Source organism: Dermacentor variabilis, chromosome 3 (assembly GCF_050947875.1).
Source record: "Dermacentor variabilis isolate Ectoservices chromosome 3, ASM5094787v1, whole genome shotgun sequence".
In the NCBI taxonomy this organism is placed as follows: Eukaryota; Metazoa; Arthropoda; class Arachnida; order Ixodida; family Ixodidae; genus Dermacentor; species Dermacentor variabilis.
In genome coordinates this window covers 60,757,206-60,784,253 of record NC_134570.1, presented here as the reverse complement: position 1 = coordinate 60,784,253, position 27,048 = coordinate 60,757,206, and the positions used below count along the sequence as shown (strand labels likewise).

The window sequence follows — 27,048 nt, the reverse complement described above, 5'->3', positions numbered from 1 at the left end:
CAGGCTATGCATGGCCAACTACATATGCCTTCTGTTTGGACAAAGAACTGCTCATTGTAACTGATGAAGATGGAGTGGACAAAAAAAACGGCAGCTCCACTAATCTGGTTTCACTGGTATCAGCAGTGCTTTGTAAGTATGCATCGCCATACTCCCCACTGCCTTCTTGGTTGACATCAGCAAAGACTGGCTTGAGGCAAGGGGTAATAGATATCTTTACAAGCTAAAAATGCATGCATGCATGGAGAGCACATTGTGTCCAAAAAATAGGCACTTCACAGGGGCACTGGAGAAGAAACAGATTATTGACAGTGGCCAAAGGCAAGCTTATCTGCTACTAGACACCCAACACTGTTGCCATGTGACACCTCTGAAACAATCCTTCTGAAAGAAGAAATCATCCTTGTGCATCCATAAAGAGGGTGGATAGGCAAAGCCCCTTCAGCAATGCTGCCAGCTTCAAAAGGCCCACTTGGCACATCCTGAATGCTTCCTTCTTAGACTTTGCTGGGTGCAAGCATTCTACTGTCCAAAAGTTGTCATAGAGAGCACTGTTAGTTTGGTGGCATTACAGTTCAGAAGCGATTGCACGAAACCTTTCTTCCGAGTTGGTCTGGAGGCTAATGGTGCTCACAAAGCGACACCATGAGACAAGCAAGGTGACCGGATGCCTCCAAGCCCTTGTTCGTGTATCACACTGTTCTGTTAGTAACAACCATCAGATCTGAAACCAACAAGCTCAAGTTCAGCACTCGTGTGGTTACTGTGGAGGATCCATAATAAAAAGCACAAAACAGAAAACTGAAGGGAAAGGATAAGGCACCATTTAACACCTAGTATTGCTGCAGCCCACCCCCTTTTATTTTGTCTGGTCATGCTACATTTTTTTTTCTATAGTGTGTGGATGCGTGACTCTCACGCCTCCTCTGAGATCTAGTTTTCCCGCATGGCTCGTCTCCTGCAGGGCGGCTTCGCCCGTCGCGTGGCCTGGCGCCCGCGGCGGTCAGTGGTACAAGCGCGGTGCGAGAGATGGCGCGAGCGTCGCGCCGCGGCGGGGTTACTCGGGCGCCGGGAGACAAGGCGCTCTGTCTCTCTTGAGGGGTTCGAGACAGCAAGCGGGACGGACGTGCCGTGCCGCACGTGCAGGGAGTCTCTTCCCCGGCGCGTCGGCGAACGGCGTGGACATCCCGCGCGCCGCCGACGGATGCTTCTGCGAGACCGCTTCGCGTGGCCGCCTTCGAACGCGCCACGATTCGCGTGACCATACACGCGAAGGACCAGGCGTTGGGATCCAGCATGGGGCGAACATATTCGCTCGCTTCCGGTCGCGGTGAGTCAGACTTCTAGATTTGTCGCGCGCCCATCGGCATGTTTTGTGGATAGCAACTCGGCTAGCAGGCACTGATCTATGAAAGGTGCAATAAATGCCCTTGTGATTATTTGCACTACTGTGTTGTCGTTCCTTTGTCCCAAGAGCACGGGTGTGAGAGACCCCACAATAGATAGGCATGAACTTATCCTGTGCACAGCTTACTGCAGAGAGCATTAGGTGACGTTCCCAATCAGTGTCCGATTTTTATATACACTATGTGCTGGAACAAAGAAGCTCGAAACATTGCAATGGAAGCTTCTAGTAGAAAAGGTGCCTGGAAGAAAGAAAAAAACGAAGCTGTGCTGCAACCACCTTGGAAACATCTAGTCCCCTTAATAAATATTGTGCTTCCCTATCAACTTCACCCCGCCAGTTTAAAGTACCAGTGCACTTATGAACAATGAATCAATTCTCAAAGAACATATGCAGTCCAGCCAAAAGCATGGGCATGACTCCGCATTGCGCTCCTACATTGAAAGTGAATGACGCGTTCCATAATGGAAAATGTGCTTTAGTAAGCTTGCCTGCAATAGGAATTTGTAATGTACAAAGAATTGTCAATGAAGCCTACCACGAGTAGATGCACTTGCAAATTATATCACAATTGGAAAAAATGAGCATAGTGTAAACTATGGGCCCTTTCCAATCTTAGCATGCTTTACTGCATGGTGCTTATTCCACCCCTGCATGGCGGTGTAGCAAGCTACAAAAGAAACGTTGCATAATTTGACTTTTTAAGATTACCTTTCTCGCAATACACTAATGTTTCGCGCTGAAGCCTAAGCAGTGTACTGCGGTGAAGCATACCAAAAGTGGAAAGGGGCCACCGTCACTGGGGGCCCGGGCCCCCTGGGCCCCTCCCCCGAAATTAAACGACATACCCCCCCCCCCCTCCGCGCCCACGCCACCACTCCTCACACACATTCCTAAAGCGTCGACAAATCAATCTACTCGGTGGTCACATTTTGCTGCCTTTTACAGCGAAAGCCGTGTGTGATAACTTCCGTAGTATTTTTCGGCGTCCGTTGAAAGGAAAAAAAGTCATCATGTGGGCCGATCCTGCTGATCGTGCAAAAAGGGTCCAAGATCAATGGCACATACCCCTGTGGACTCGGGAACCTATAATGCGCGCCCTTCGGAATCTTCGGGATCAGCCTACGTATGGGCAGCGCTTAACGCCTGCTGCTCCTTTGCCGCAGGTAGGCCCGGCGTTGCACTACTTTCGAGGTTCGCCCACTTATGCGTGGTGCTTAACGCCTGCTTCACCTCCGCCGAGGTTCGGCCCGGTATTGCTATATCTTAGGGATTGGCCTACGTGTGGGGAGTTCTTAATGTCTGCTTCACCTCCACTGCGGGTGGGCCCGGTATTGCAATATCTTCGGGATCGGCCTACGTATGGGGAGTTCTTAATGCCTGCTTCAGCTCCACTGCGGGTGGGCCCGCTATTGCAATATCTTCGGTATCGGCCTACGTATGGGGAGTTCTTAATGCCTGCTTCACCTCACCTCCACGGCGGGTGTGCCCGGTATTGCAATATCTTCGGGATCGGCCTACGTATGGGGAGTTCTTAATGCCTGCTTCAGCTCCACTGCGGGTGGGCCCGCTATTGCAATATCTTCGGTATCGGCCTACATATGGGGAGTTCTTAATGCCTGCTTCACCTCCACGGCGGGTGGGCCCGTTATTGCAATATCTTCGGGATCGGCCTACGTATGGGGAGTTCTTAATGCCTGCTTCACCTCCACTGCGGGTGGGCGCGGTATTGCAATATCTTCGGTATCGGCCTGCATATGGGGAGTTCTTAATGCCTGCTTCACCTCCACGGCGGGTGGGCCCGTTATTGCAATATCTTCGGGATCGGCCTACGTATGGGGAGTTCTTAATGCCTGCTTCACCTCCACTGCGGGTGGGCCCGGTATTGCAATATCTTCGGGATCGGCCTACGTATGGGGAGTTCTTAATGCCTGCTTCAGCTCCACTGCGGGTGGGCCCGCTATTGCAATATCTTCGGGATCGGCCTACGTATGGGGAGTTCTTAATGCCTGCTTCACCTCCACTGCGGGTGGGCCCGGTATTGCAATATCTTCGGGATCGGCCTACGTATGGGGAGTTCTTAATGCCTGCTTCAGCTCCACTGCGGGTGGGCCCGCTATTGCAATATCTTCGGGATCGGCCTACGTATGGGGAGTTCTTAATGCCTGCTTCACCTCCACGGCGGGTGGGCCCGGTATTGCAATATCTTCGGGATCGGCCTACGTATGGGGAGTTCTTAATGCCTGCTTCAGCTCCACTGCGGGTGGGCCCGCTATTGCAATATCTTCGGTATCGGCCTACATATGGGGAGTTCTTAATGCCTGCTTCACCTCCACGGCGGGTGGGCCCGTTATTGCAATATCTTCGGGATCGGCCTACGTATGGGGAGTTCTTAATGCCTGCTTCACCTCCACTGCGGGTGGGCGCGGTATTGCAATATCTTCGGTATCGGCCTACATATGGGGAGTTCTTAATGCCTGCTTCACCTCCACGGCGGGTGGGCCCGTTATTGCAATATCTTCGGGATCGGCCTACGTATGGGGAGTTCTTAATGCCTGCTTCACCTCCACTGCGGGTGGGCCCGGTATTGCAATATCTTCGGGATCGGCCTACGTATGGGGAGTTCTTAATGCCTGCTTCAGCTCCACTGCGGGTGGGCCCGCTATTGCAATATCTTCGGGATCGGCCTACGTATGGGGAGTTCTTAATGCCTGCTTCACCTCCACGGCGGGTGGGCCCGGTATTGCAATATCTTCGGGATCGGCCTACGTATGGGGAGTTCTTAATGCCTGCTTCAGCTCCACTGCGGGTGGGCCCGCTATTGCAATATCTTCGGTATCGGCCTACATATGGGGAGTTCTTAATGCCTGCTTCACCTCCACGGCGGGTGGGCCCGTTATTGCAATATCTTCGGGATCGGCCTACGTATGGGGAGTTCTTAATGCCTGCTTCACCTCCACTGCGGGTGGGCGCGGTATTGCAATATCTTCGGTATCGGCCTACATATGGGGAGTTCTTAATGCCTGCTTCACCTCCACGGCGGGTGGGCCCGTTATTGCAATATCTTCGGGATCGGCCCATGTATGGGAGGGGGGGGTGAGTAACGCCTGCTTCACCTCCACCGCGGGTCGGCCCAGTATTGCACTATCTTCCGGCCGACCCGCAGTAGAGGTCAAACACTTAGCTTTTCGTTTGAGAGCTTTGACTGTCGCCAGCTTTCGCTGCCATTCCATCTTCACAGAGTGGAATGGTTGTCAACTTTTTTACTCCTTTCGGATGGCGGTAGTTATCGGTATTTCCTGGGGTGCGGAGGCCAGTTTTCTCATCGATTCCGTGCCCGCGCGATTAACTCAAGATGAATTAATTTGACACCATCTATTGTAGCAGGCATGACGTAGTTTATAGTTTTAATTATCATACTTTATTTATAATGCCCAATACAATTTTTATGTCACCATGTATTCAACAATCACGCGCATCTCTTTTGCTTCGTTAGTTCAACCTTCTTTGTTTAGACTGATCCAGGGGCCTGGAAAGGGATTCGGTTCATAGTCGGCTCGCCTGTATGCTCGTGGAACGAGTTGCGGCCGGAGAAAACGCCAGTTGCGTTTAACGTTTCCGTTTGCTTCATTATTTTCTCGAGTGACGGCTCGCCGCGACACTGGCAGATCCTCGGAACCATATATCTGCGATATGGGTTAGATAAGGTGGAAAATAAAATATTGCGAAACATCTTCCATCACAGACCCTGCAATAACCGTTCAATCCATAAAATGACTGTCACCCGTTACCGCGTCTGGTATTTTCCTTATTGTATATCACTTTTCGTGCAAAATTGGCAACTGGAAACAAGAGTCGCAATGTGTTGAGAAATTAAGCGATCTACTAAGGGAGAAAGCCAAGGTAACAGCCAAACAGGGAGGAAAAGCGAGAATAGTTGGTGAAAATATTTATGAATCAACATCTTTTTATTGAAAAGGAAGTAGAGAAAACGCCGCTGGAAGTGGAGAATAATTCCGTGTAGTTTGAATGACGCTTCTACAGTTGTCAATCGAGCCGTCTGGCGTAGCCACTTCCCTGCTGTGCTAATAGGGGCGGGGGGGGGGGTTCTAACCTTCCGCGGTGGGCGTAGTACGTCTAGAACCGCAGCGCCCTGCACTCTACGCGGTTGTACGGGACTGGTGACCACGCATCGTTACGCAACTTTCCAAATAACAACTCGAGTCGGTTTTGCTACTTGGTAGAGCAGTAAACGAGGGATCCAGAAGAACTGTGATTGTTCCATAAACATACATTTCTCTCTAATTCTTCCAGAACTAATCGAAATAAAACGCTACTGGAAATCTTTATTTTGCACTTTCGCTGGTTAAGTTGTTCTTGGCAAGGTTCTTCCTGCGCATCTTTCATGGGCGAGTCCATTTTATGTGGTTCTTTGTTTGCCAAGTAAAGAAGAGGTCCATCTCACTGGCCTACCAGTGAGATACATGTTATTTCTATTCTCTTTTAGCGGCTTTACGCGTCTTTATGGCAAGTGGTAGGCATTGTTCACATTTGTACTAGTAAAGTACCTTCCCCCTCATTTGCATAGAAAAGTTACCTTGGGTTGCCCCCCCCCCCAAAAAAAAATCCTGCGTACGTGCCTCACTGGACATAATAAGAGTTATTTAATTATAGACTCGTGCACCCACCGCCTCTCAGGTCGCCTAAGTAGACATACTATGCTGAGTGATAGCGGCCCCCTCCCACTTTTAGTATGCTTCACCGCGTAACTAAAATGTACTGCGGCGAAGAAGCAGTACATTTGTATTTAGTGAATAAACAAATGGTTTTTACAACAGTACAGAAACAAACGCGCACCATGCATCAGTCTACCACACGGAAGAGCGTCGCAGCAAACGGTAGGTGATTCACGCAGGCCGTGTATCTCAGCTTTGCAGGGGTCACAGCATCTCCCACGTTTAGTATGCTTCACCGCGTAACTAAAATGTACTGCGGCGAAGAAGCAGTACATTTGTATTGGGTGAATAAACAAATGGTTTTTACAACAGTACAGAAGTAAGCGCGCACCATGCATCAGTCTACCACACGGAGGAGCGTCGCAACAAACGGTAGCTCATTCACACAGGCCGTGTATCTCACTTGCCAGTCGTAAATGGTATTATGCGTAACTCAAAATTTCAGACACACAAAAATATGTTTATGTTCGTGCTCCTTGCCTCATAAGATTGCCAGAGCTTCCACAATAGAATTTAATTTACAGCACACAAACTCAAAGAACACAGACATATGCCTCGTTTTCAACTCGGTCGCCATGCAAATGACATATACCACGGAAAAACATGAACATGCTATGCGTTAGCATCCTAAACTTTATGCTAGGCAAGGAGCACACCACAATCCCGCGACAGCCGCTATAACGAGACCAAAACGGGAGCACATGTCTTTGAACGCGCAAATGAAGCCCCTAAGCCACTTTGCTCCTCCACCACCCCCGCGGCACGGCTGCACCACTCGTTTCAAGCACAGGGCACCAAACACGCATTCAGCGTTGAACAGTGGGCGGTCGACGCAGTCGCATTTACATAACTTGTAGCGAGCAGCACATCCCTCGATGTCCGTTAAGCACAGTCGGACACGGCGACGTCACATCGCGGTTCGCAAAACTTCGCTGTCGAAGCACTAGGCCACTTCGACATTCCAATTGTCACCACCACCGAGTTCTCAAGGAAGTACGGGTCACACAACGCAGATTCTGTACCGCCAGAGCTCATTGATGCCAAATCCTCACTGCCGCACCGCCACTACTCACGGCTTTCCGTTAAGTAACGCAGAACCTACCACCAACACCCAAGCAACGTAAGCACAATTACACACGCAACGTTGAATAATGCGCGGTCCGCGCGGACCAGAGAACTATCACGCCGAGGACGAACATGCCACGGCGTCGCTCGGCGCCACCACCGCGCCTTCTCAAAAATCTCTAAACGATCCTGTCCCAACGCACCTAGGATCAGGTCACGTGAGGGATTTTTGCACGACATTTAGACGCACGCCTCCGTTGACGCTTCTCGAGCAAAAATGGCGCTGATGCATGGCGCGTGGGCCCACGTGATGCTATTAGGCCAATAGCGACGCGGCGTCGGCCTCGGCCAGAGCGCGCGAGGAGGCGGCATTCTTCAAAGCGTGGCTCTACTTTACGAAGTTTAAGGTGTTTTAGCGCCGCAGCGCCCCCCACGAGTAGCTGTGGTTGTGCGCGCCTCGCCGAGCACGTGCAGCCGCAGTGTAGGACCGCAGCTTGGAAGACACATGTACGGTATGTTTCTGCTGTTCCTGAAAAATAAACACCATGTAAATTAGTAAAGCGGACAACTTACGCAAGGCGTGCAGAAGCAGGGTCGCATTAATGCGCACCGTGCGGTCTACGGGACAGTACGGAAGCGGTCACACGTCAAATCAACACTTCTGTGCCCGCCGCGGTAGCTTTGTGGCATTGGCATTCCTCGAGGCCGTGGGTTTGATCCTGACCGCGGTAGCCGCATTTCTACGCGGGCGAAGTAAAAAAAAAAAAAAAACGCACGTCATAAAGAAACGCAGCGGCGCCTAAATTAATCCGGAGTCCGCCACTACGGCGTGCCTCATAATTCGATTGTGGCTTTGACATGTGCAGCCTCATCATTCAATTAGTTTAATACTTCTGCCACGGTGCGATGTGCTTTGGGTGGCAACGAATATGCTCAATCCTCTCAGGTTCCTCTCCTGTGTGCTCTCTCCTCAATCCCCCTGTATTCTGTGTACTACGCAGACAAACAGCAGTGGTGCACGCAAGGTAACGTATAACATCAACTCGCCACTCTCGCGTTGGATTACACCTTGAAGAAATTAAACATTCGCCGTCAACGTCAGCGCTAATTATCGTCGATCGAAACAAACGGCACAGAAAGCTTCGCTTACATCGATTCCCACAGTGCGTGTGATCCACATAATTTCTTTTCTTTGGTTAGCGTGCATGCAGTCAGTAACGTGTTATTTTATTTTTATGAGATTATTTTTATTGGCGACGCCAGCATATTAGATGCTTCTCCGAAGACCTTATTTTTTCTTTAATCGCCTATCGCAGATTGCGCGATTATATTCCTTTAGCTGCTGGTCTACTCGAAGAGGCGGACATATACGGGAAACCGAAATGCATAATCGACCATTCAAACATAATTTGTTAAGTGAGATTTTGAGTAATTAAATTGCGGCAAATATTTTCGATTCGCAAATCGTAGCCAGGGAGTACGCAAGGCGGATTCGCTTGAAACGCAACCTCAGGATGACACCAGTTTCGAGATAATAATTCCCAAACTCTGCGAAGAAAGATAATGGCGGTCCAGTTACTTTTGTGCTTCAATGTATAAAACAGCGTTTTTTGAAGGGACACTAAAGGAAAATATTAAGTAAAGCTAAACTGACAGATTAATTGCTCGAGAATCTCTAAGGCGTGAATATTGTCGCGAACAGAGCCTTAATAATCGAGAAATTGAGATATATGCAAGACATGATTAGAGACTCCCCCGGGACATTCCAGCACTTGCCCGATGACGAAAGCACTCAATTAAATTCTGTCATTAGTACTCAGCCACTCGTTGCAAAAAACATAGTTATATCGTGAGACGAAATAAAATGCCGCTTGTCCAGTTCTATTTCATTAAAAAAAAGGAGAATTGAAATTACCTTGTACAACGACGTGGCCCGGTTTACAGGTTTCGTTTTCGCTCGACCCCTCGCCGCCCACTCTTTCGCGTTTCAGTAGTTTGGTTATCGCGCAGCGCTACACTGGTTTTGCTTCCTCGCGGAACTCGCACAAACTGCAAGTAGCATATAATTCAACCTCCACGTGATGTCGCGGTGTGCGCGAACGGTCTACGCCACTTAACCAAAAAGCAGGTGCAGCGGCGAATCCACCGCTCTGTCTTTCTCTGTCTTGGCTCGGTACCGCCGTCTGTCGGGCGCCGTTCTATTAACCCACGGCAGCAGAGGATGGCGATGGCGTATGCAACGTCACCGCCACACCGCACGCTCACTCGAGCTCAAGCGGTTACACTCAGAATTTACAAACAGACACGTACCTCACGCAAAACAGACTACAGCACTACATGACTGAGCTCTACGACAAGTCTTATTGCGCCAATTGCAATACATTCCTTAACGTCTATCATTTACTCCGACCTTGCTCGCAAGCTCTCATAAACTCCGAACCGGACAGGCGCAAGTCTGAAGAAGCAATCCGGAGCGAAGAACTTGCTTCCCAACTCTGGGCCGTCCAGCCGATCCACGACGCCGCCAGGAAACTCAACCTCCCGGTTCCGTCGTTGGAGACGCCCACTCCATGAGAACTCCAAAGCGCTCGTGGCCTGCAGGACCTTGAATAAAGTTGATTTCCGTCCTTCCTTCCCCGGTTGGGTGGCGGGAGATTTGAATTACGAAATAGGTATTCGGACTCTTCAGATGCAATTTCCTCGTAAACTACGTCTTTTCTTGACACGAAGCAAGCGTTGCGAGGTTTCTGGAATGGTATTTAAGCAGTCCACGTCGACTTACTATTTGCCTTTAGCGCACCTTTAAGAAGTAAGTAAAACGACAGTGCAGGTTTGATGGCGCATATCTCGAAAATGGTGTCACCCACAGCAGTATCTTGAAGTGGATATGCCTTGCAGTCTCAGCAGCTACAACTTGTAAATTGCAACATGTGCCGTACGAAAATTAGAGTAATCAGCTTAATGACTACATTTATGGTATCTGCCACAAGCAATACATAAAGATTGCTTAAGGTATCCGCAGAAACACCTAGTACAATGACTCACAATGTAAGATTGCGGTACATTTCTACACACGAAAAACGTCGCACGAAAAAAAGAAGGCAATTTCAGCACTAAAGACCCACAGAAATAAACTGCAAATACTCAAGGCGTATTCTAAAGCAGAACAAAAATGTTTACACTAATCAGCAGCACCATATTTTGATGACTCACACAGAAGCGACACGCGCACTGGTATGTTTAGGGCGGAATTTTTTGTTTCACATCTACTGACATATTAATGGACACTTTTCTTTCAGGAGACCTCTGACCTAGTGTTCTCATGCGTTCCGGATACCCTGCAGTGTGCAATATATATATATATATATATATATACACCACGTTCGAGACGACGCTTTATTCCAAGAAGGAAAAATGGCGCCGATGCAAAAACGAACACGAGCCGATGAATGATGATGACTTTGTACAGATGAAGATGAAGTCCGCATAAATGCTTACAATATATATATATATATATATATATATATATATATATATATATATATATATATATATATATATAGAGAGAGAGAGAGAGAGAGAGAGAGAGAGAGAGAGTAAAAGCATGGCCCGCACCTTCCAAATTACCGTGGACTCGCGCAAAGTGCAACCACTCTCAACGTGGTAATTACTGGCCTCTATCATTGTGTGTATGGTCACGCGTGCTCTTGCTAAACCACATAATTACTGACGACTTGAAGTTCCTCTCTTTAAAAATACTTCAATTTTGTAGCGCAGAAAGGTTTCCGGGTTTTCAGAAGTGTAAAATGGGCGCGCAGAATACCATGTTGTTTATTAGTTTGGGTATAGCGTGTAGCTCTAGCAAATTCGGGCAAACGTCCAGCAGGTCCGGCGAGCAGCCGAGGCCAGTGGAGCCCACGACCTGGGGCCCCCACTCAGAGTACCTCCAAGAGTATGTTATTCCATGAATAAATGTTTTCATCATCATCACGTTGTTTATAACTACCGCTAGAACTAATAATCTATAGGTGGACACTGAAACAACCGGTAGAAGAGATGTCGCGGAAGAAGAAATTGAAAACCGAAAGAAGAAATCGGCCAAGTCTTGTTTGGTGGAATTTCGGGCTTCCATTCCATTCCCATTTCACCTGTTCAATTGGTCCCTTCATTCCATTCCCCTTTCAGTTGTGGGTGTTTAAGAATGTGGAGTGATCCTGGAATCATTTCAACTCCAACATTGCCACTCCGCAACTCTGGGTCCCAGAACTTGTCTAAAGCAGGCAGAAACGAAACCGAAACTGCTTTTTACATAAGACATAGTGTTGCTGCTTGCTTTAGTAATGCATTTTAAATAGTTAAATTAGTGTATACCTCTCATTGAATAAAATACACGTGACATAAATGGAGAAGGCACCCGCCAAAACTCTAACGCAAGTATATATGAAACCGAATGTAAATAAAGTACACATTGTTGCTATTTGCTTAAACGCTTTGTTCTTAAAATTTAGCGGTATTTTAAAGCATAAAACAAACCTTAGAGTCTGAGCCATATAAATGAAATATAAAACAAGGCCTAAGATTCTGTACAGGTCTCAAATAAAACTAATGGTTTGTACGAAAGGTGGTAAGACAACCAAGGAAACGTTTTCCTCACACGCCGCTGGCGCCGTCGCGGTCGGAAACCGGCCACGCGTCGGAGACGTCAGCGACCTGGCGAGTCTCTCCGGTCGCAAACATGGCAGGCGGTAGGAAGCTAACGAAGGAAGAGGAGCTTTTGCTTCAAGATTTCAGCCGAAACGTGTCGACCAAGTCGTCCGCACTGTTCTACGGCAACGCCTTCATCGTCTCTTCCATACCAATATGTAAGTGGAAAAACATCCCGCTTCGCTTCCGTGCTTCCAAAACAAGCTTTCCGTAGGGACAACATGTGCCACTAACAACTCGGTACACACTAGCCGCTTTTTACGGTGACCTCGCAGAGAAATGGATGTACTTTCACTTGGCTTGGAGATTGTTAAACAGTTTGAGAAAAACATTCGTCGCTTCCACTTTATGTATATGGATATTTTTAGTTCGTCCTGGCGCTGTTTTCGGTGTGTAACCACATGAGAATTATCTGTCACTGTGTGCACAGGCGCTTTCGTGGACGCTTGAAGCAAACCGTTTTTGAAGTCGTGAAAGACCTTGTCGCTTGACTTTACCCGTAACTGCGAATGCGCTTAGCACTGGCGGCGGGTTTTGCGATCGGTTCTCGACAGGCTGCTTGCCTTAAGTTTAAGTATTCGAGAACACGCATTGTTGCTTCTTCTACTTGAAACGCTAATGCCGCTGTCTGCACCCAGGGCTATTTTGGAGAATCCACCAGATGGACCTGTACCAGTCGTCCATCATCTTCGCGGTGATGACCATCGCTTGCACATGGCTGATCGCATTTGCGTACAAGAACGTCAAGTTTGTCCTCAAGCACAAGTAGGTTATTTGCATATTGTATCGGTGAGAGTTAAGCGCAGTATCCGTAATTTTTGTGTCAGCTGTGTTTCTTATTTCAATTCCTGTTGCGCAGAGTTGCTCCGAAGAGGGAGGATGCTGTCAACCGAGAAATCATGAAGAAACTCTCGGACGACAAGAAGATGTCCAAGAAGGAAAAGGATGAGAGGTAAAAAATAACTTGTATCTGGTTCTACAAGCTAATGTTTTCAGTATGTCTCAGTTCAAAACTTTCACAACAGCCTTTCTCCAATCAAAGCCAGTGTTCCACAAGGTTCAGTATTAAGCCCCCTTCTATATAACATTTATGTTAATGATCCGCCTAATGCAGTCCCCATTAAGATATTTCAGTATGCATACGATACAATGTTATTTTCTTGTGCAAATCAATATTCTGATGCAGCTTCTCATTTACAAGAAGCAGCAACGAAGGCAATGGACTGGTTCGCCACAAACTTAATCGACATTAACGTATTAAAAAAGCAACTTGTCTGCTTTCGAAGTCATTTAAATAGAGTACACTTGGCTAGGGGAAGTAATATTACATAATTCACATTGCAATTCATCTTCTTGCGATCCTATCGACTACACATCATCCATAAAATATGTCAGTTTGCGTTTTGACAGCGATCTCTCATGGAATTCGCATGTTTCTTATGTCTGTCAGAGGATTCGCTCAGTGCTTTGCTTTGTAAAATTCGTCACCTCATGCCGATATCAGTCAGGAAAAGCACCGTGCTTGCGTTGTGCTACAGTGTTGTCCGACACGGAATTACTGCCTACGGACATTGTGCTCTTCGTTGGCAAAAAAGAATTAACTCAATAATGCACTCTCCTTTTAAAAAGTTATAGGTTATGACTTGTGTCTTGAAGGCAGCACCGACATTTTTGAGGTATTATCAATGCCAGATTTTTCTTCGGTTTTACTGCATATAATAGCCCTGAGACATTATGTAACTCCCCGTAGCCTTAGACCAAGATGGCGTTATCAAATACCTCGTGCAACAAAATACCGCAAAACAATGCGCAAATACTATGTTCCTGCATTGTTTAATTATTTACCTTGTAACATGCTGCAGCCAACATCAAAATACAAGCTCAAGAAAGCACTAAAATGTGCGGAGTTGAGCATCTATAGCACGTAAAGAAATAGACCTCGCTTACCTCCTTCTGTATTAAGCCTACAGAGTGGCTTTTATTGAAAATGTGGTCAGAAAGTTTGTTCCTGCGAAGCTTTCATTGGAGAATTTCTGGTTTTGACTCATTTTGTTATTTATAATCATGTACTCATTTTTTTTATTGTGCCACGCAAAGTAATCGTGTGGCATGGTGATACTTGCACGCGCCAGATGTGCTTCTCAAACCTGTATGTGTGCATATATGTACACCTATTATAAATGCGTATAAGGTGTGTATCAGTGTATGTATATACATTTATCGCTTCCCTGTATCTTTTTTTTTTTTGTCTTGATATTGTAACAGTTTGTATGCTGCCTGTCGCACTCTGCCAGTCCAGCCTAATGTGGCTTTGGCAGGCCTGATAAATGTATTAGGTTTTATAGAAATAATAAGAGAGTTGATTATTATTATTATTATTATTATTATTATTATCATCATCATCATCATCATCACTGTTATAACTTAGTGATAAAGCGTTGGTGTTAAAGACAATGAATTGATATATTTACAAGTATTGTGACTGGTTAGCTGACAGGTATAGCAACTCAAAGTGGCACGCATGGTTCAAAAGACCAATGTTGTGTTGACTGTATTTTCTTCTCCTTAACAGAAGCTATCTTAAGCAATTTCGATAGTGATAGAATTTGAGGGATGACGAGTGCTAACTTGTGACACCAGCATCAATCAGATCTAGCATCATACATTCTCTTCGCACTGTTGCTCTTGTGGCCAGTGTGTTTGGAACATCTAGGACGCACCATTTTTTAAAGATTTTTCAGCGAACGATGTGCAAGCCTGTGTCTATTAGGTGCACGTGCTCTTGCACAAGAGCTTTGTAGTGGACTAAAGTTCAGATGCTGCGTTCTCGGGCGGTGCTGTGTCACCTTTCGGCGCCGCCTGGGTTGACAGTTGTGGTGCGCGTTTGTCTTTCAAATTCATTGCGCATCTGTTCCCGAGATGCACCATTTCGTCTTCCCAGTCTGCCAAAGCATTGGTCACACCAATGCCCTCAGTGTGTGGGATCTGCCTTATTTCTTTATGGTTTACTGGCCTATTGTATAGTCCCAGTTAAATTGTAACTTCTATAGGCTATCTGCGACAAAAAGTCACTGCCACTGCCTCGTTCGGGAGTTACATGCTGATGCATATTGTTACGGTAAGGAAGAAGCGTGCGTCTATTTACAGATGGCTTTTAATGGCTGAGCCAACAAGCGTAGAGCAGCAATACTGCTAAACTCTTCTTCGTCGTCTCCAAGACCACCATCAGCCTCCTCTTCTTCCCAAATTGCGGACTGTGACAATATACTTTGAATTGCTGCAGGCTGCAATAATCATCTTCATGTTTGGCCCACTTGTTCCCATAATTACTTTTTGCTCGTATACACTCATGCACACAAATAAGAACACAACAGAAGTGTAAACCGTGGCACTTCAAAAATGTGAAAAGCCTCGGAAAATGGAGCTTTTTAGATATGGTCAGTACACTCTTATCAGACTGAATGTCCTCCAACTTAGGCTATACTGGTGCTCCAGACTTATGATTGCATCTGAATTTTCCTCAGAATTGTGGTTGGTTCCAGGGCAACCTGTGTATTTGTTTGTGTGCTTTTACCTGTAGGATATTGTGGAAGAAAAATGAGGTGGCAGACTACGAGGCGACCACGTTCTCCATCTTCTACAACAACGCCCTCTTCCTGGCGCTCATCATTGTGACGTCCTTCTACATTTTGAGGGCATTCAGCCCAACAATGTATCCTTTGCCGTCTTATCAGTTCATTTCAATATCAAGAAAAACTTCTACACATCTCATACTTCTATCCGTTTCATACTTCAAAAGCAATACTGCAGGTGCTACACGACTAATGCGGCCGTGGAAGTCTCACTTTGTGTGTTTTTCAGTGCAGTTCTTTTGGCCTGTTAAACTTCCTGTGGGATAACTTAATTAGCACATTGCCACTTGTGGATGCAAGATCATGCTAAATCACATTATTTTTTGTACACCATTGTGCTTACACTGCATGGTGCATTGGTTACCGAAACATACCGCACCACTCGTTCGATGGTGAATGGGTTCAGATCTGCAGTGCCTTCCATGTAATCAATAGGTTTATCTTGCAACATAAAAGTGTGTGGCTTAATGACTTAATGTTACTTTGGATTGCTTGAAGCATACCTGTATATGTTTCTTTCATCTGTGACACGCTATTTTTTGACCACGCTCGCATGCACTGAAATAAGTTTTTCTAGCCTTCGTAATACTGCCTGCTGAGTATGAAACAGTATAGATATTGCTATTGTTTGATCATTAGAAAAGCAGGATGGTTTTTCCACTGATGCATTCCAGAGGGTCACTAAAGGAAATTATATGTGCCAGTCTGGATTGGTCATAATCTTAAATGCTTTTGTACTTCCCTGTTTTGCCATGCTGCTGTACATCAGGCTTTTAGGGGTGTGCACATGGTAGTGGTTTCTGAAACCAAATCAAACGGTGCCAGAAGCAAATTGAATATGGAATGCTTGAATTGTCGATGATGATCAACTGTTTGACCCTTGACATTTGGCTGACAGGAACTATGTTCTGTCTGTCGGAGGCGCCGCAGGCCTGCTCGCGCTCTTTTCAACTGGCTCCCAGTAAACATCACATCCCTTGTCTGTCACAAGGAGTTCACATGTCAATAAACTGGCATTTCTTTTGTATTCACTGGTCCCTGGTATGTTACAGAAAGGCACGAGTGATCTGCTGCCAGGTTGTGCACGACGGCCGATTGCATTCATCGTAACTTTGGTGAGGCAGAGGGATGAAGTTGAAGCATTGAGCAAAAGCTTGCGGAAGAGATATCACATCGCTCAAGGCTGAGGAAGTTGAAGCGATTGTGAAGTTAGGAAATTCGAATTGTTAACAGTTTGCACAAGTTCATGGTGTTTGTAAAAACAGTGCAGTGGAGATAGGGGGTTATTTTTTTTGTGTGTGTCGGCAGAAATTGTGTGGTACTCACTTACGAGCTAAAAGAAGATAATTGTTCTTCTGACTAGTTAGTAACGTATGTTCCAATTGTGGAATTGACACCAGTCACTGCTCAAAGAATGCCCACTTTTTTGGAATTACATTATCAATGGCTTTAAGATATGTCTGCAAACTTAGGCAAAATTTATTCTGTATTTAGTTTCCCAGGAATAATTCCATATGAAATGAGGGATGATGCCTCTGTTGAACACCAAATTGCCTTGTGGCATGTTTTGGGGATGAATATTGAAACCATCGGCAAGTTTCAGGGCTATGTAATTTCTCTGCCTAGAACAGGAATTACAATTGGGACAGGACAGCACGGTGTAAGAATGCAGGAGAGCCAACAGTTATGTCAAGGGGCAATGTGCTCAACCACAATGCGTTCTCAATGTCTTGTTGCACACAACTAATATTAAAAAAAAAAATGAGTGATTGCTTATGAGGTTATGTTGCCACCAAGTTGTTTATGAGAGGAGCTAAAATGGGCGCATTTGCCTGTGGCAGCCAGTGTCCTACATACTTTATTTAAGGACAGCTTCAGAAAATATCTACAATAACACTGCTATTCATGTGCCAGCATCACAAGAAGCAAATGTGGAGTGTCCAATAAAAATCGTTCCTTCAAATAATTGAAAGCACACATGTCAATCTTTCAGTTTAGTGTGTTTGTGAAATGCTGCTCAACTGCAAGTTGTCTTTTATTGCACATGACCCAAGTGCCCTGTAGAACATACACTACAAGTTTTGTAAAGTTCCATACCTCTTCAGAAATTGCCAGGGTTGTGCTTTAAAAGGCTACCTGTACATAGCAGAAAGTAACTACTTTTTCATTTTTTGCAACAGTGCTTTGAAGTGACCAGACTGCAGGAGAGCATACACGCCATGGAAAGCACATTAGGCGAGATGGGACTAAACTGTGTGGCGGCAAAGTCTGAGCTTCTGAGCTTTTTGGTCCTAAAACATCGGGGCAGGGGTCAAAGACCCAGGGGCTACGTCCCCGGGGAGGAACCCAAGATTATCTTACACTGTCACGACGGATCCGCAATCAAGCAGGTCGAAAAGATTAGAGTTTTAGGCTTCCACGTAGCAGCGGGAGGTACCAACCTCAATGCCATTCAACACATTTCAAACAAGACGGCCCAAGTCGTCAGGTTACTAAGGAGAATCAGCAACAGACACAGAGGCCTGGGTGAGGACAGCACTCTAAGGCTAGTGCACGCCTTCGCTCTCTGTCACTTCACATACGTGGCAAGTCTATTTAAATGGTCGCAGGCCAAGCTGAACAAGCTCAACACTATGATCAGAAAGTTAGTCAAGGCTACCGTAGGTATACCCATCAGCACCTCGAACGTGAAGCTCATGAACCTTGGCATACACAGTATGATAGAAGAGATGGCGGAAGCGCAACAGATGGCGCAGCAGGAAAGACTGACGAAAATGCGAGCGGGCAGGCTTATACTCAAAGCGATAGGGACAGACCCCAATGGAACAATGAGCCTGAAGGAGGCCGAGGTAGAGTTGTGCGCAGACCTTAGAGACTCAATCAGAACCACCCCGCTCCCGAGAAACATGCACTCGGAACACAAAATGTTAGCAGGAGAAAAGCGAGAGCAAAAGCTTTGTTGAAGGAAATTTAACAGCTAGGACAACAGGCGGCCCTCGTAGATGCTGCCTGGGTCAAAGGCAAAGAGGCCTACACGGCCATGGTGGTCGACAGCCAGGCCGAGGTACGGTACGCTGTCACCATCTTCACTAAGGATTCCAAGGTGGTGGAGCAAGCCGCGATTGCTCTAGGCATGAGGAACCGTAAATGGTCTTTCATGTATAGCGATTCCAAAGCAGCAATTAAGAGCTTTGACAAAGGCTATGTCGGTGGGACTGCGGCTAAAATTATCGACAAAGTCGAAACTATCTAAACTGAAATCCGATGGTTTCCTGCACATATGGGACAAGTGGACGCGACTTGACTCAACCTCAACGAGGTGACGAACCACCTGGAACGAGGACGTGCTTGCCATGCCGGTCAGAACCGAATCGACACCCACTGCCATTCCGGGGAGCATAAAGCTCATTTACTAACTTACAACGACATCACTAAATATTACTACTTGGGGCCTAGGCAATTCCCACTGCCACACGTAAAGTTGAATAGGGCTCAGGCAGTCACTCTTATGTTTACTGTAAACCAGGACGTACCCCACTCCGTATTTCATAAATAAAGGTTTGTTCGATTCAGAAAAAGGTGCACGACACTTCAAACGAAAAAGTGCAGGGCGTGCCGAGCTGCACCCACCCGCTGCAAGGTTCAAGGGTGCAGTGCACCGCGGCGGCGCCTTGCATTGCACCCCGTTCAATCGAGCATAGGGGTGCAGGGTGCACTGTTGCACCTCGGGGAATCGAGGGTCTAGGTGCAGAAGGTGCAGAGAAACTTGGCTGAATCGAATAGACCTTAAGATTCACTCCGAAAGAGAAATTAGGAAAGAATGTAACGTGTGCAATGGCATCATTGACATCAGGCGCATGCTGGCAGGCTGTCCCGCGACTCTCGCCGACCGCGAAGAAAAATGGCTTTACTGGCACAACAGGCTTTACTGGTGAACGGGCTGTCCACAGGGTCCACAATGGCGCCATAAGGCTCGGCCTGATGGTGCCGATGTGGACACGGCTCGCCTTGATCTGAAAAGACCGGCTTCAGGACTCTAATAAAGTTTTGTGAATGAATGAAATGAAGTATACATAGCATTTTAAATTTTGGTAACCTTAGTGGACTATAGTTTCATTGCACCTTCATGTGTGTTTACGTATAATGTGTTAATTTTGATGTGTCATGCTGTTGCTTGCAGGAAAGAAATTACAATCTGTTGTGCTCACATGACTTGGATCTTGCATTAAGATCAGTTTTATTTTGAAGCTGTGAGAAATAGATTTGTCGCTGGTGTCTGAATGTGTCATGAGCACAACGGAGTGGCATTGCCATTCTATTGTTCCAAATGAGGTTGTGCATTTGATTGCACATTTGGAAGAGAGAAAAATTAAGAGCAAAAGAAATGGTTTAGTGCTTGGGCATAATCTTACTTTATTTAACCTCCCGAGACCCCCTTGAATTATGGATGGTAATAAACTGTTTTATCCTTGAGATATTGCACATTGCCTTCAGTCCTTCTGAAATGCAGCTCATCATCATCAGCCTATTTTATGTTCACTGTACGACGAAGGCCTCTCCCTGCGGTCTCTAATTGCCCCTGTCCTGCGCCAACCAATTCCAACTAAAACCCGCGAATTTCCTAATTTAGTCGCCCCACCTGGTCTTCTGCCGTCCTCAAGTGCATTTCACTTCTCTTGGCACCCATTCTATAACCCTAATGGTCCACCCGTTATCTAACCTGCACATTATATGACCTGCCCAGCTACATTTCTTTCTCTGGAAATGAGAATATCGGCTATATCCGTTTGCTCTCTGATCCACACCGTTCTCTTCCTGTCTTTTAATGTTATGCCTACCATTCTTCGTTCCATCGCTCTTTGCGCAGTCCTTAACTTGTTCTCAACCTTCCTTGTCAGTCTCAAGGTTTCTGCCGCATTTGTCAGCACCGGTAAAACACACAGACTGTACACCTTCCTTTTCAATGATAATAGTGAGCTTCCAGTCAAGAGCTGGCAATGTCTGCCAAATGCGCTCCAACCCAATTTTATTCTTCAATCAATTTTCTTCTCATGATCAAAGTCCTCTGTGAGTAATTGACGTAGGTAAACGTACTCCTTCACAGACTCTAGAGGCTGACTAGCGATCCCGATAGCTCTGTAACTGAACACAGCACTCTTAAAGCTGCCCCAGCACAGTGTCAATAAAGATGAACTCTTTTTAGTTTGTTCTGAGCTTCGGATCTTGGATTCAAGCAAACGTGAGATGCAGAAATGTTCTCTATATATAGGCGGTTGCCCAAAGAAACTGTACCTGCATTGTCACGTATACAGGCTTAAGAAAGATGGATGGTGTTGTCGAGTCTCGAAATCACGCGTGTCGGCTTCTTGTTTCTGCTTATACTTTTTTCATGCCGCCTTGTACTCCAGGTAGCATTATGAATGTAAAGAGCTTGAAGTGGACACCGCCATGTTGCAGTGGCGGCTTGAGCATATGTTTCCTCAGTTGCACTCCAATCCATTTTTATTCTTCTGTGAATTTCCTTCTCATGATCAGGGTTCCCTGTGATTAATTAACCTTGGTAAACCTACTCCTTCACAGACTCTGGAGGCTGACTAGCAATCCTGAACTCTTGTTCCCATGCCCGGCTATTGATCATTATCTTTGTCTTCTGCATAATAATCTTCAACCATCTGCAACTCATCTGCAGTGTTGCTGAATAGAACAATGTCTTCTGCAAACCAAAAGTTGCCGAGATATTCTCAGTCGATCCTTACTCCTAAGCCTTCCCAGTTTAATAGCTTGAATACTTCTTCCAAGCATGCAGTGAATAAATAGCATAGGAGATTGTGTCTCCTTGTCTGACCCCTTTCTTTATAGATATCTTCCTACTCTTGTGTAGAATTAAGGTAGCCGTGGAATCTCTGTAGATATCTTCGAAGATATTTATGTAAGCGGTCTGTACTCAAATGCCTTTTCTGAATCTATTAAAGCCATATAGAGAGGCTGATTGTACTCTGCGATTACCTGATTAATAAAATGGATGTGAACCCTTCCTGAAGCCAGCCTGTTCCCTTGGTTGACTACAGTCCAGTGTTGTCCTTATTCTATTGCAAATTATCTTGGGGTATTTTTTATATAATACTGGGAGTAAGCTAATGGCCCTATAATTTTTCAATTCTATAACATCTCCCTTTTTATGAGTTCGTATAACGTCTGCATTCTTCCAGTTTTTGGTGACCCTTGAAGTCGATACACTTCGTATAGAGAGCCGCCAGTTTTCCAAGCATTATGTCTCCTCCATCTTTAATCAATCAACTGTTTTTCCATCTTCTGCCGCTTTTCACCGTTTCATGCCTTGTAAGGCCCTTCTGACCTAATCGCTAGTTGTAGGAGGAGTCTCTGCAGCCTGTTCATTACCGCTTCGAACGGAGGTATCGTGGCTCCTCTGGAAGCAATTATGCTACATATTTTTTCCAGACATGTTAGATGCTTGTGAAACTTTACGAAAGCGGTTTGACCATATTCTTGCTGCCAGCTTTTGAGGAAATTGACATTCACAGACGATAAAAATCAAGCATGAAGCATGTTTCCAATATCACGGAAGTGGCATGAAAATCTAGGATGCAACCCACTGTGTGATCTTACGTCTTCATCTTTGCATTTATGCAAAGAAAAGCACTTTACCACATGAAACATAAGGAGGTGGTTATTTCATTCACGTTCGAGGTGCTGCTTCGGGCTTCTGGCGGTGACATACAAACAAAAGATATGGTTTTCATGTTCGTAACATGCCTGTGAGTAATAAGAACATTTGACAAATGACTGTCTTTCTCAGATCGAGGTCTCGGGAGGCTAAAGGACCCCAGACACCCAGGTGGTACAACCGGAATTCTATAGTACAGCATTTTTCGCAGTGCATTTGTTCCCTCAGGACGCTAATAAATCTATGGCTATCTTTTAAACGATGGGGCTTGCTGCCAACAATGCTCGCAGAGCTGCCCTCGTACTAGCTGGGAACCAGTTAAAACACTGCCCACGACCCTTGGAGGCACCATTTTTTCCATCTCTTGGATGCAAGGTTGAAGATGATGGGTGGAACACATTTTGGGTACATTCAATCCTATTGTTACATGCAACGTGTAGGACTGTATTTTGTAACATTTCATTTACAATTTTTTTCACACTCCAACAATTAACCCTGGTGCTGCCATAATTGGCCACTTTATGCGACGGATGAGAAGACAGGAAGAACCATTTCAAAATATGGCCACTTTTAGAAATACTGATCTGTAAACATGCAACAAAAATTTTTGCACAAAACAGCTCGAAAAGTTCGTTTGTAGGAGATATGGAAGGGCAGATATGTACAGGCCTTTAAGATGCTCCTGCTAGTGAATCGACTGCTAGACTTACAGAAGTGAATTCGTTCTCCCCCCTGGACCAAACAAATTACAGGTTTGAGAGAATTCTGCACTGTTCGCTCTAGCATTGTGCATTCTACATAAACCATCCCGATTCTCCTGCTGCTCCCTCTTGCCTATATGACACTGGTTAAAGGGCGAGTGACCGTAAGCTTTGTCTTTTCTTTTAATAAGTGTTTTCGTGATCCTGTGCAATGCAAAGCATGCTTGAAAGTGCCTTCATGTGGTGAACAATCGTTCTGCTGGAAATCAAGGTCCAGCTCAGTCTGCCATGACTGTAACAACTACCAACAATTTGGAAGGGGTGACAATATGCAGGCATGCTGAAAGAGCCCACTTACAAAAGCCAGCATTCATCAATAACTAGCGCAAGAACAGATGGCATGAAGTGAAATGATGGCAGCAGGTCCATGCCCACATAATTTGAACAGATCAAGTTGCCTTCATCAGCTTAAGCATGGCTGCAAAAATTTATAAGCTTCAACAGCATAAACTGCTGTGTAGTTCAAATGCACCAAATGTTGAGTGCATTATGCTCAAAATTGCAGTTTTTACCCTATGGGGACCTGCAAGATTTGAGCCAAAAATTCATGCATGCAGCGCTAGTCTCTTGCTCTCTCCACTTGAAAGGACCTGGTTGACCTCCGATACGACATAGAAGGCAGAATTCTATGTGCGCATGTTTTGTGCAACCCATTTTTAGTTCTTGTCAAAATGGAGGTCGACGAACAGACTGAAAAAAAGTTTAAAGAAATATCAAATTTCTTGTGAAATTTGGCTAGAAAGGTATGAAAATTCAACTGTTGCAAAAGGATGCCATACATGAAAAAAGAAATACTGTTCAAGTGGGTCCAGCGATGCAAGAATCATCCTGGGGATGCCACTCCACCGTGTATGAAGATGAAAACATTCACCATGCGCGTTCTTTTGCGCTCGGTGACCACTGAATGACTGTTACAATGATGGCAGAAGCACATGGCTTGAGTAACCCATCCATTCAACAAATTTTCGTTGAAAATTTGGAAATTAAAAAAGGTTCGCACTCAGGTGATGCCGAAACTCTCGAGCAAAAGTTGCGACAAAATGTTGCATTGGTTGGAAAACTTTAGATGGCAGTGATCAATTTTCGCAAAAAGGTTGTCGCCTGCTACAATACTAAGAGTTACGAAGACAACATCAAGCTGAAGGAGTGGAAAAAGAAAGATGACCCAAGGCCAAAAAAAAAAGGCATGGAAGAAAGACACAAAAATGGGTCATCTTTATCATATTTTCTTGCTTGGGTCTGAAGGTCAAACTGTCAATGCAGCTTTCTATGGAAAGGTCCTGGAGTGTCTGCAGGATTGTGCACCCTGCGTGCAACGAAATTTGTTGAAATACGGGCACCAGATTCTGCACCATAATGACCCTGTGCACTCTGCATTGATGGCGTTGAGTTTTTGGCACGCAATTTCGTCATTGTTGCTGGAACGCCCTCTCTACTCACCGGATATTGACCCCTGCTGTTTCTTTTTCTAATCCCCAAATGGAACTGGTGCTCCGAGAGCAGTATTTCGAGGATGTGACGACAATTCAAAAGGAAACATCACTGTTGACGCATTTAACAGAAGACTTCCAAGAGTGCTTCCAGCAATGGAAGAGGAGGTGTCATCAATGTGTTGAAAGTGACCACAATGACCTATCTGAAAGATTTTTGAGATCAATTCTTTTTAAATGCACTGCACACACGTTTGGGGCAGACCTCGTATGGATGCCATTTGGGACTTCCAGACATCAAATTAACTGAGACAAATGAGAACTAGATATTGAGGGCAAGTACTTGGAGGAAGGGAGCCCATTGTACATGACCAAGGTAGCAGCAAGGCACCACTTCCGACATTCTTGGTTCATCTGTAGCCCGTACGGAGTGTGCCTTGATTCGGGCACTTTAGCAGAAAAAAAGAAAAACAAAAGGAATTATTTTCAAATCTTCCAGTTAGAGGTACATTTGCATGTAAATGCCTCTTTCATCTTGTAGTGTTGATCACTTGCGACAACTACAGTGCACTAGTTCATGCACTGCAGCACTTGATTTTAACAGTAAGAAAGTAAAATGTGTAGGCACAAGTGCATTAACCTGCAGCAGATCATGACTGAGTGAACACGAAAGCCTAGCACATTTCAAATGAACAATGACTGAAACTAGTTCTCTACAGCATGCTACCCTCATGAAGAAAGAAGTTTGGTCTTGTTGGTTTCACATATTTGTACCATCGCCACCAGCCTTTACAATTTTGTAGTAAAATGCCCAAATTTTAGGGCTTGTTTAAAATTTCTTCCTTTAGGGCAAAACTCATTTCAATATACAAATACAGCCACCAACAGATTTTTCATAGTATCATTTTTCTGACTAAGCAACTATACAGAGCTGCCCATGCAGCAGCGAGACCACCTGCATACAATAGTGGCCGAAATCACTTGCCATTGTAAGTTCAATTTGAAGTACTTGAGAATTTGGTATCAGATTTCTTCGATTCTGGCCAAACACACAAGGTTTAAGTCAATTAGTGAAACTTGCTTGCCATGACACATGATCAATTTGAAATGCCCACTGTAAGGCAACCTAGAACTGTGAAGACATTTTATTTTGTTTGCACGCTATGTGGTGGAACAAAGTTTACAGTAGCAATGCGTGCATTAAGCAAATCCTTTTTATACCTGTTCGTCTACCCCTAGAAGCAGAAAACTTATTTCAGCTATTTCATATTTACGTGATTGTACAGCATAAAAAAACAGCTGCCATTGAAGATAGAAGTGTTTTTTTCCTAATAAGAATCGGTAGGGCCCTTTAACAAATTTGTTGGGTCCCAAAAGTGTGTACTTTGCAATTGTATATGTGATATATGTTAAATAAACTTTAAACTGTCAATTCACTTAAGAAATTTAGCTATATCAACAGCCTCAAACACTTCCACAGGCAATTCCACAATTGACCGATTCTTTAACAGCATTGCGTGAGTGTTGACTAGTTGGCCAGTCAACGCCTTCTAACCACGCGAAGCAACGAGATCAGCAAGAGTAGTGCACATGCACCATGGGGAGCCGTTGTCTCCAATGAGCTGGGGAACCTTGCGCAGGTGGCTGAAAGAGCGTAGCAGACGAAACTTGTACTTCAATCGTGCTGGCTGAAAAAGCGTAGCAGACGAAACTTTCGCTTCCAGTGAACTTGGTGCGCACGCGCTACTCTTGCCGATCTCGTCGCTTCACGCTGTTAGGAGGCGCTGAACAGCCAGCCAGCCACCACTCGCGCAGTGCTGTTGAAGAGTCGGTCGACTGTACATTTCAAACTGTACCGGCGCTGCTGCTACAACATGGCGATATTTAGTTTGACAACTGCTTTTTGCTGCACACGGCGAATGACAGTGCACCATTCACAAGCGAACAGTCACGGTCACTAACAATGTGTGCTTGTGCTGCTAAGCTTGAGGTGTCAAATCCTGGGTCGTGGTGGCCACATTTCGATGGAGGCGAAATGAAATGCACGTGAACCGTGCAATCGGCTCAGGTTAAAAAAACCCAACTTGGCCAAAATTAATCGGGAGTCCCCCACTATGGTCTGCATTGCAACCATATTGACATGTAAAACTCCAGAATTTAATTTTTCTTTCTTTTTCTTTTTAACTATCTGCAGCAGCTTAAATGGCCTTAGCAGTTGAACATAATTGGAAATGTACGTAACAAGCACTTCTCGTTCTCACTGCCCAGTGTAGTGTAGAATTAGTGTTAACAATCCCTGCCTTTCCTCGCCTGGTGCAATTCTGCATTCATCTGTGTATCACTACACTACAACCAGGTCATCACCTGCTCACATTTTGATAGCGCACCAGAGAGCTTGCGGCAAAACTTGCCTCCGCTGGATGGGGCTCTTGAAACTAGCAAGGACCCATCATGTCACACACTTCCAACAGCACATCTGCGCGACCTCTACATGTAGTCATCGGTGCTTTTCCTGCCAAGCTTAGCTTTAAGGCAACCACAAGGGTTTTGCTGGTAGATTATTTTCGTGGTGCTCTAGCACATATGCCATAGAACGCTTCTGGTCAGTGGGTTCCTTATGTTACAATAAA

General features: G+C 45.5%; 1 protein-coding gene across 1 annotated transcript; it reads left to right on the top strand.

Moving 5' to 3' along the window:
- Positions 1-11,908: 11,908 nt before the first annotated feature.
- LOC142575730 (translocon-associated protein subunit gamma) lies at positions 11,909-16,569 on the top strand. Its single transcript, XM_075685323.1, has 5 exons — positions 11,909-12,068; positions 12,549-12,675; positions 12,770-12,862; positions 15,491-15,622; positions 16,441-16,569. The coding sequence occupies exons 1-5, from the start codon at positions 11,942-11,944 to the stop codon at positions 16,505-16,507; spliced, it is 546 nt and encodes a 181-aa protein (XP_075541438.1). The 5' UTR covers positions 11,909-11,941; the 3' UTR covers positions 16,508-16,569.
- The last annotated feature ends 10,479 nt before the right edge of the window (positions 16,570-27,048 follow it).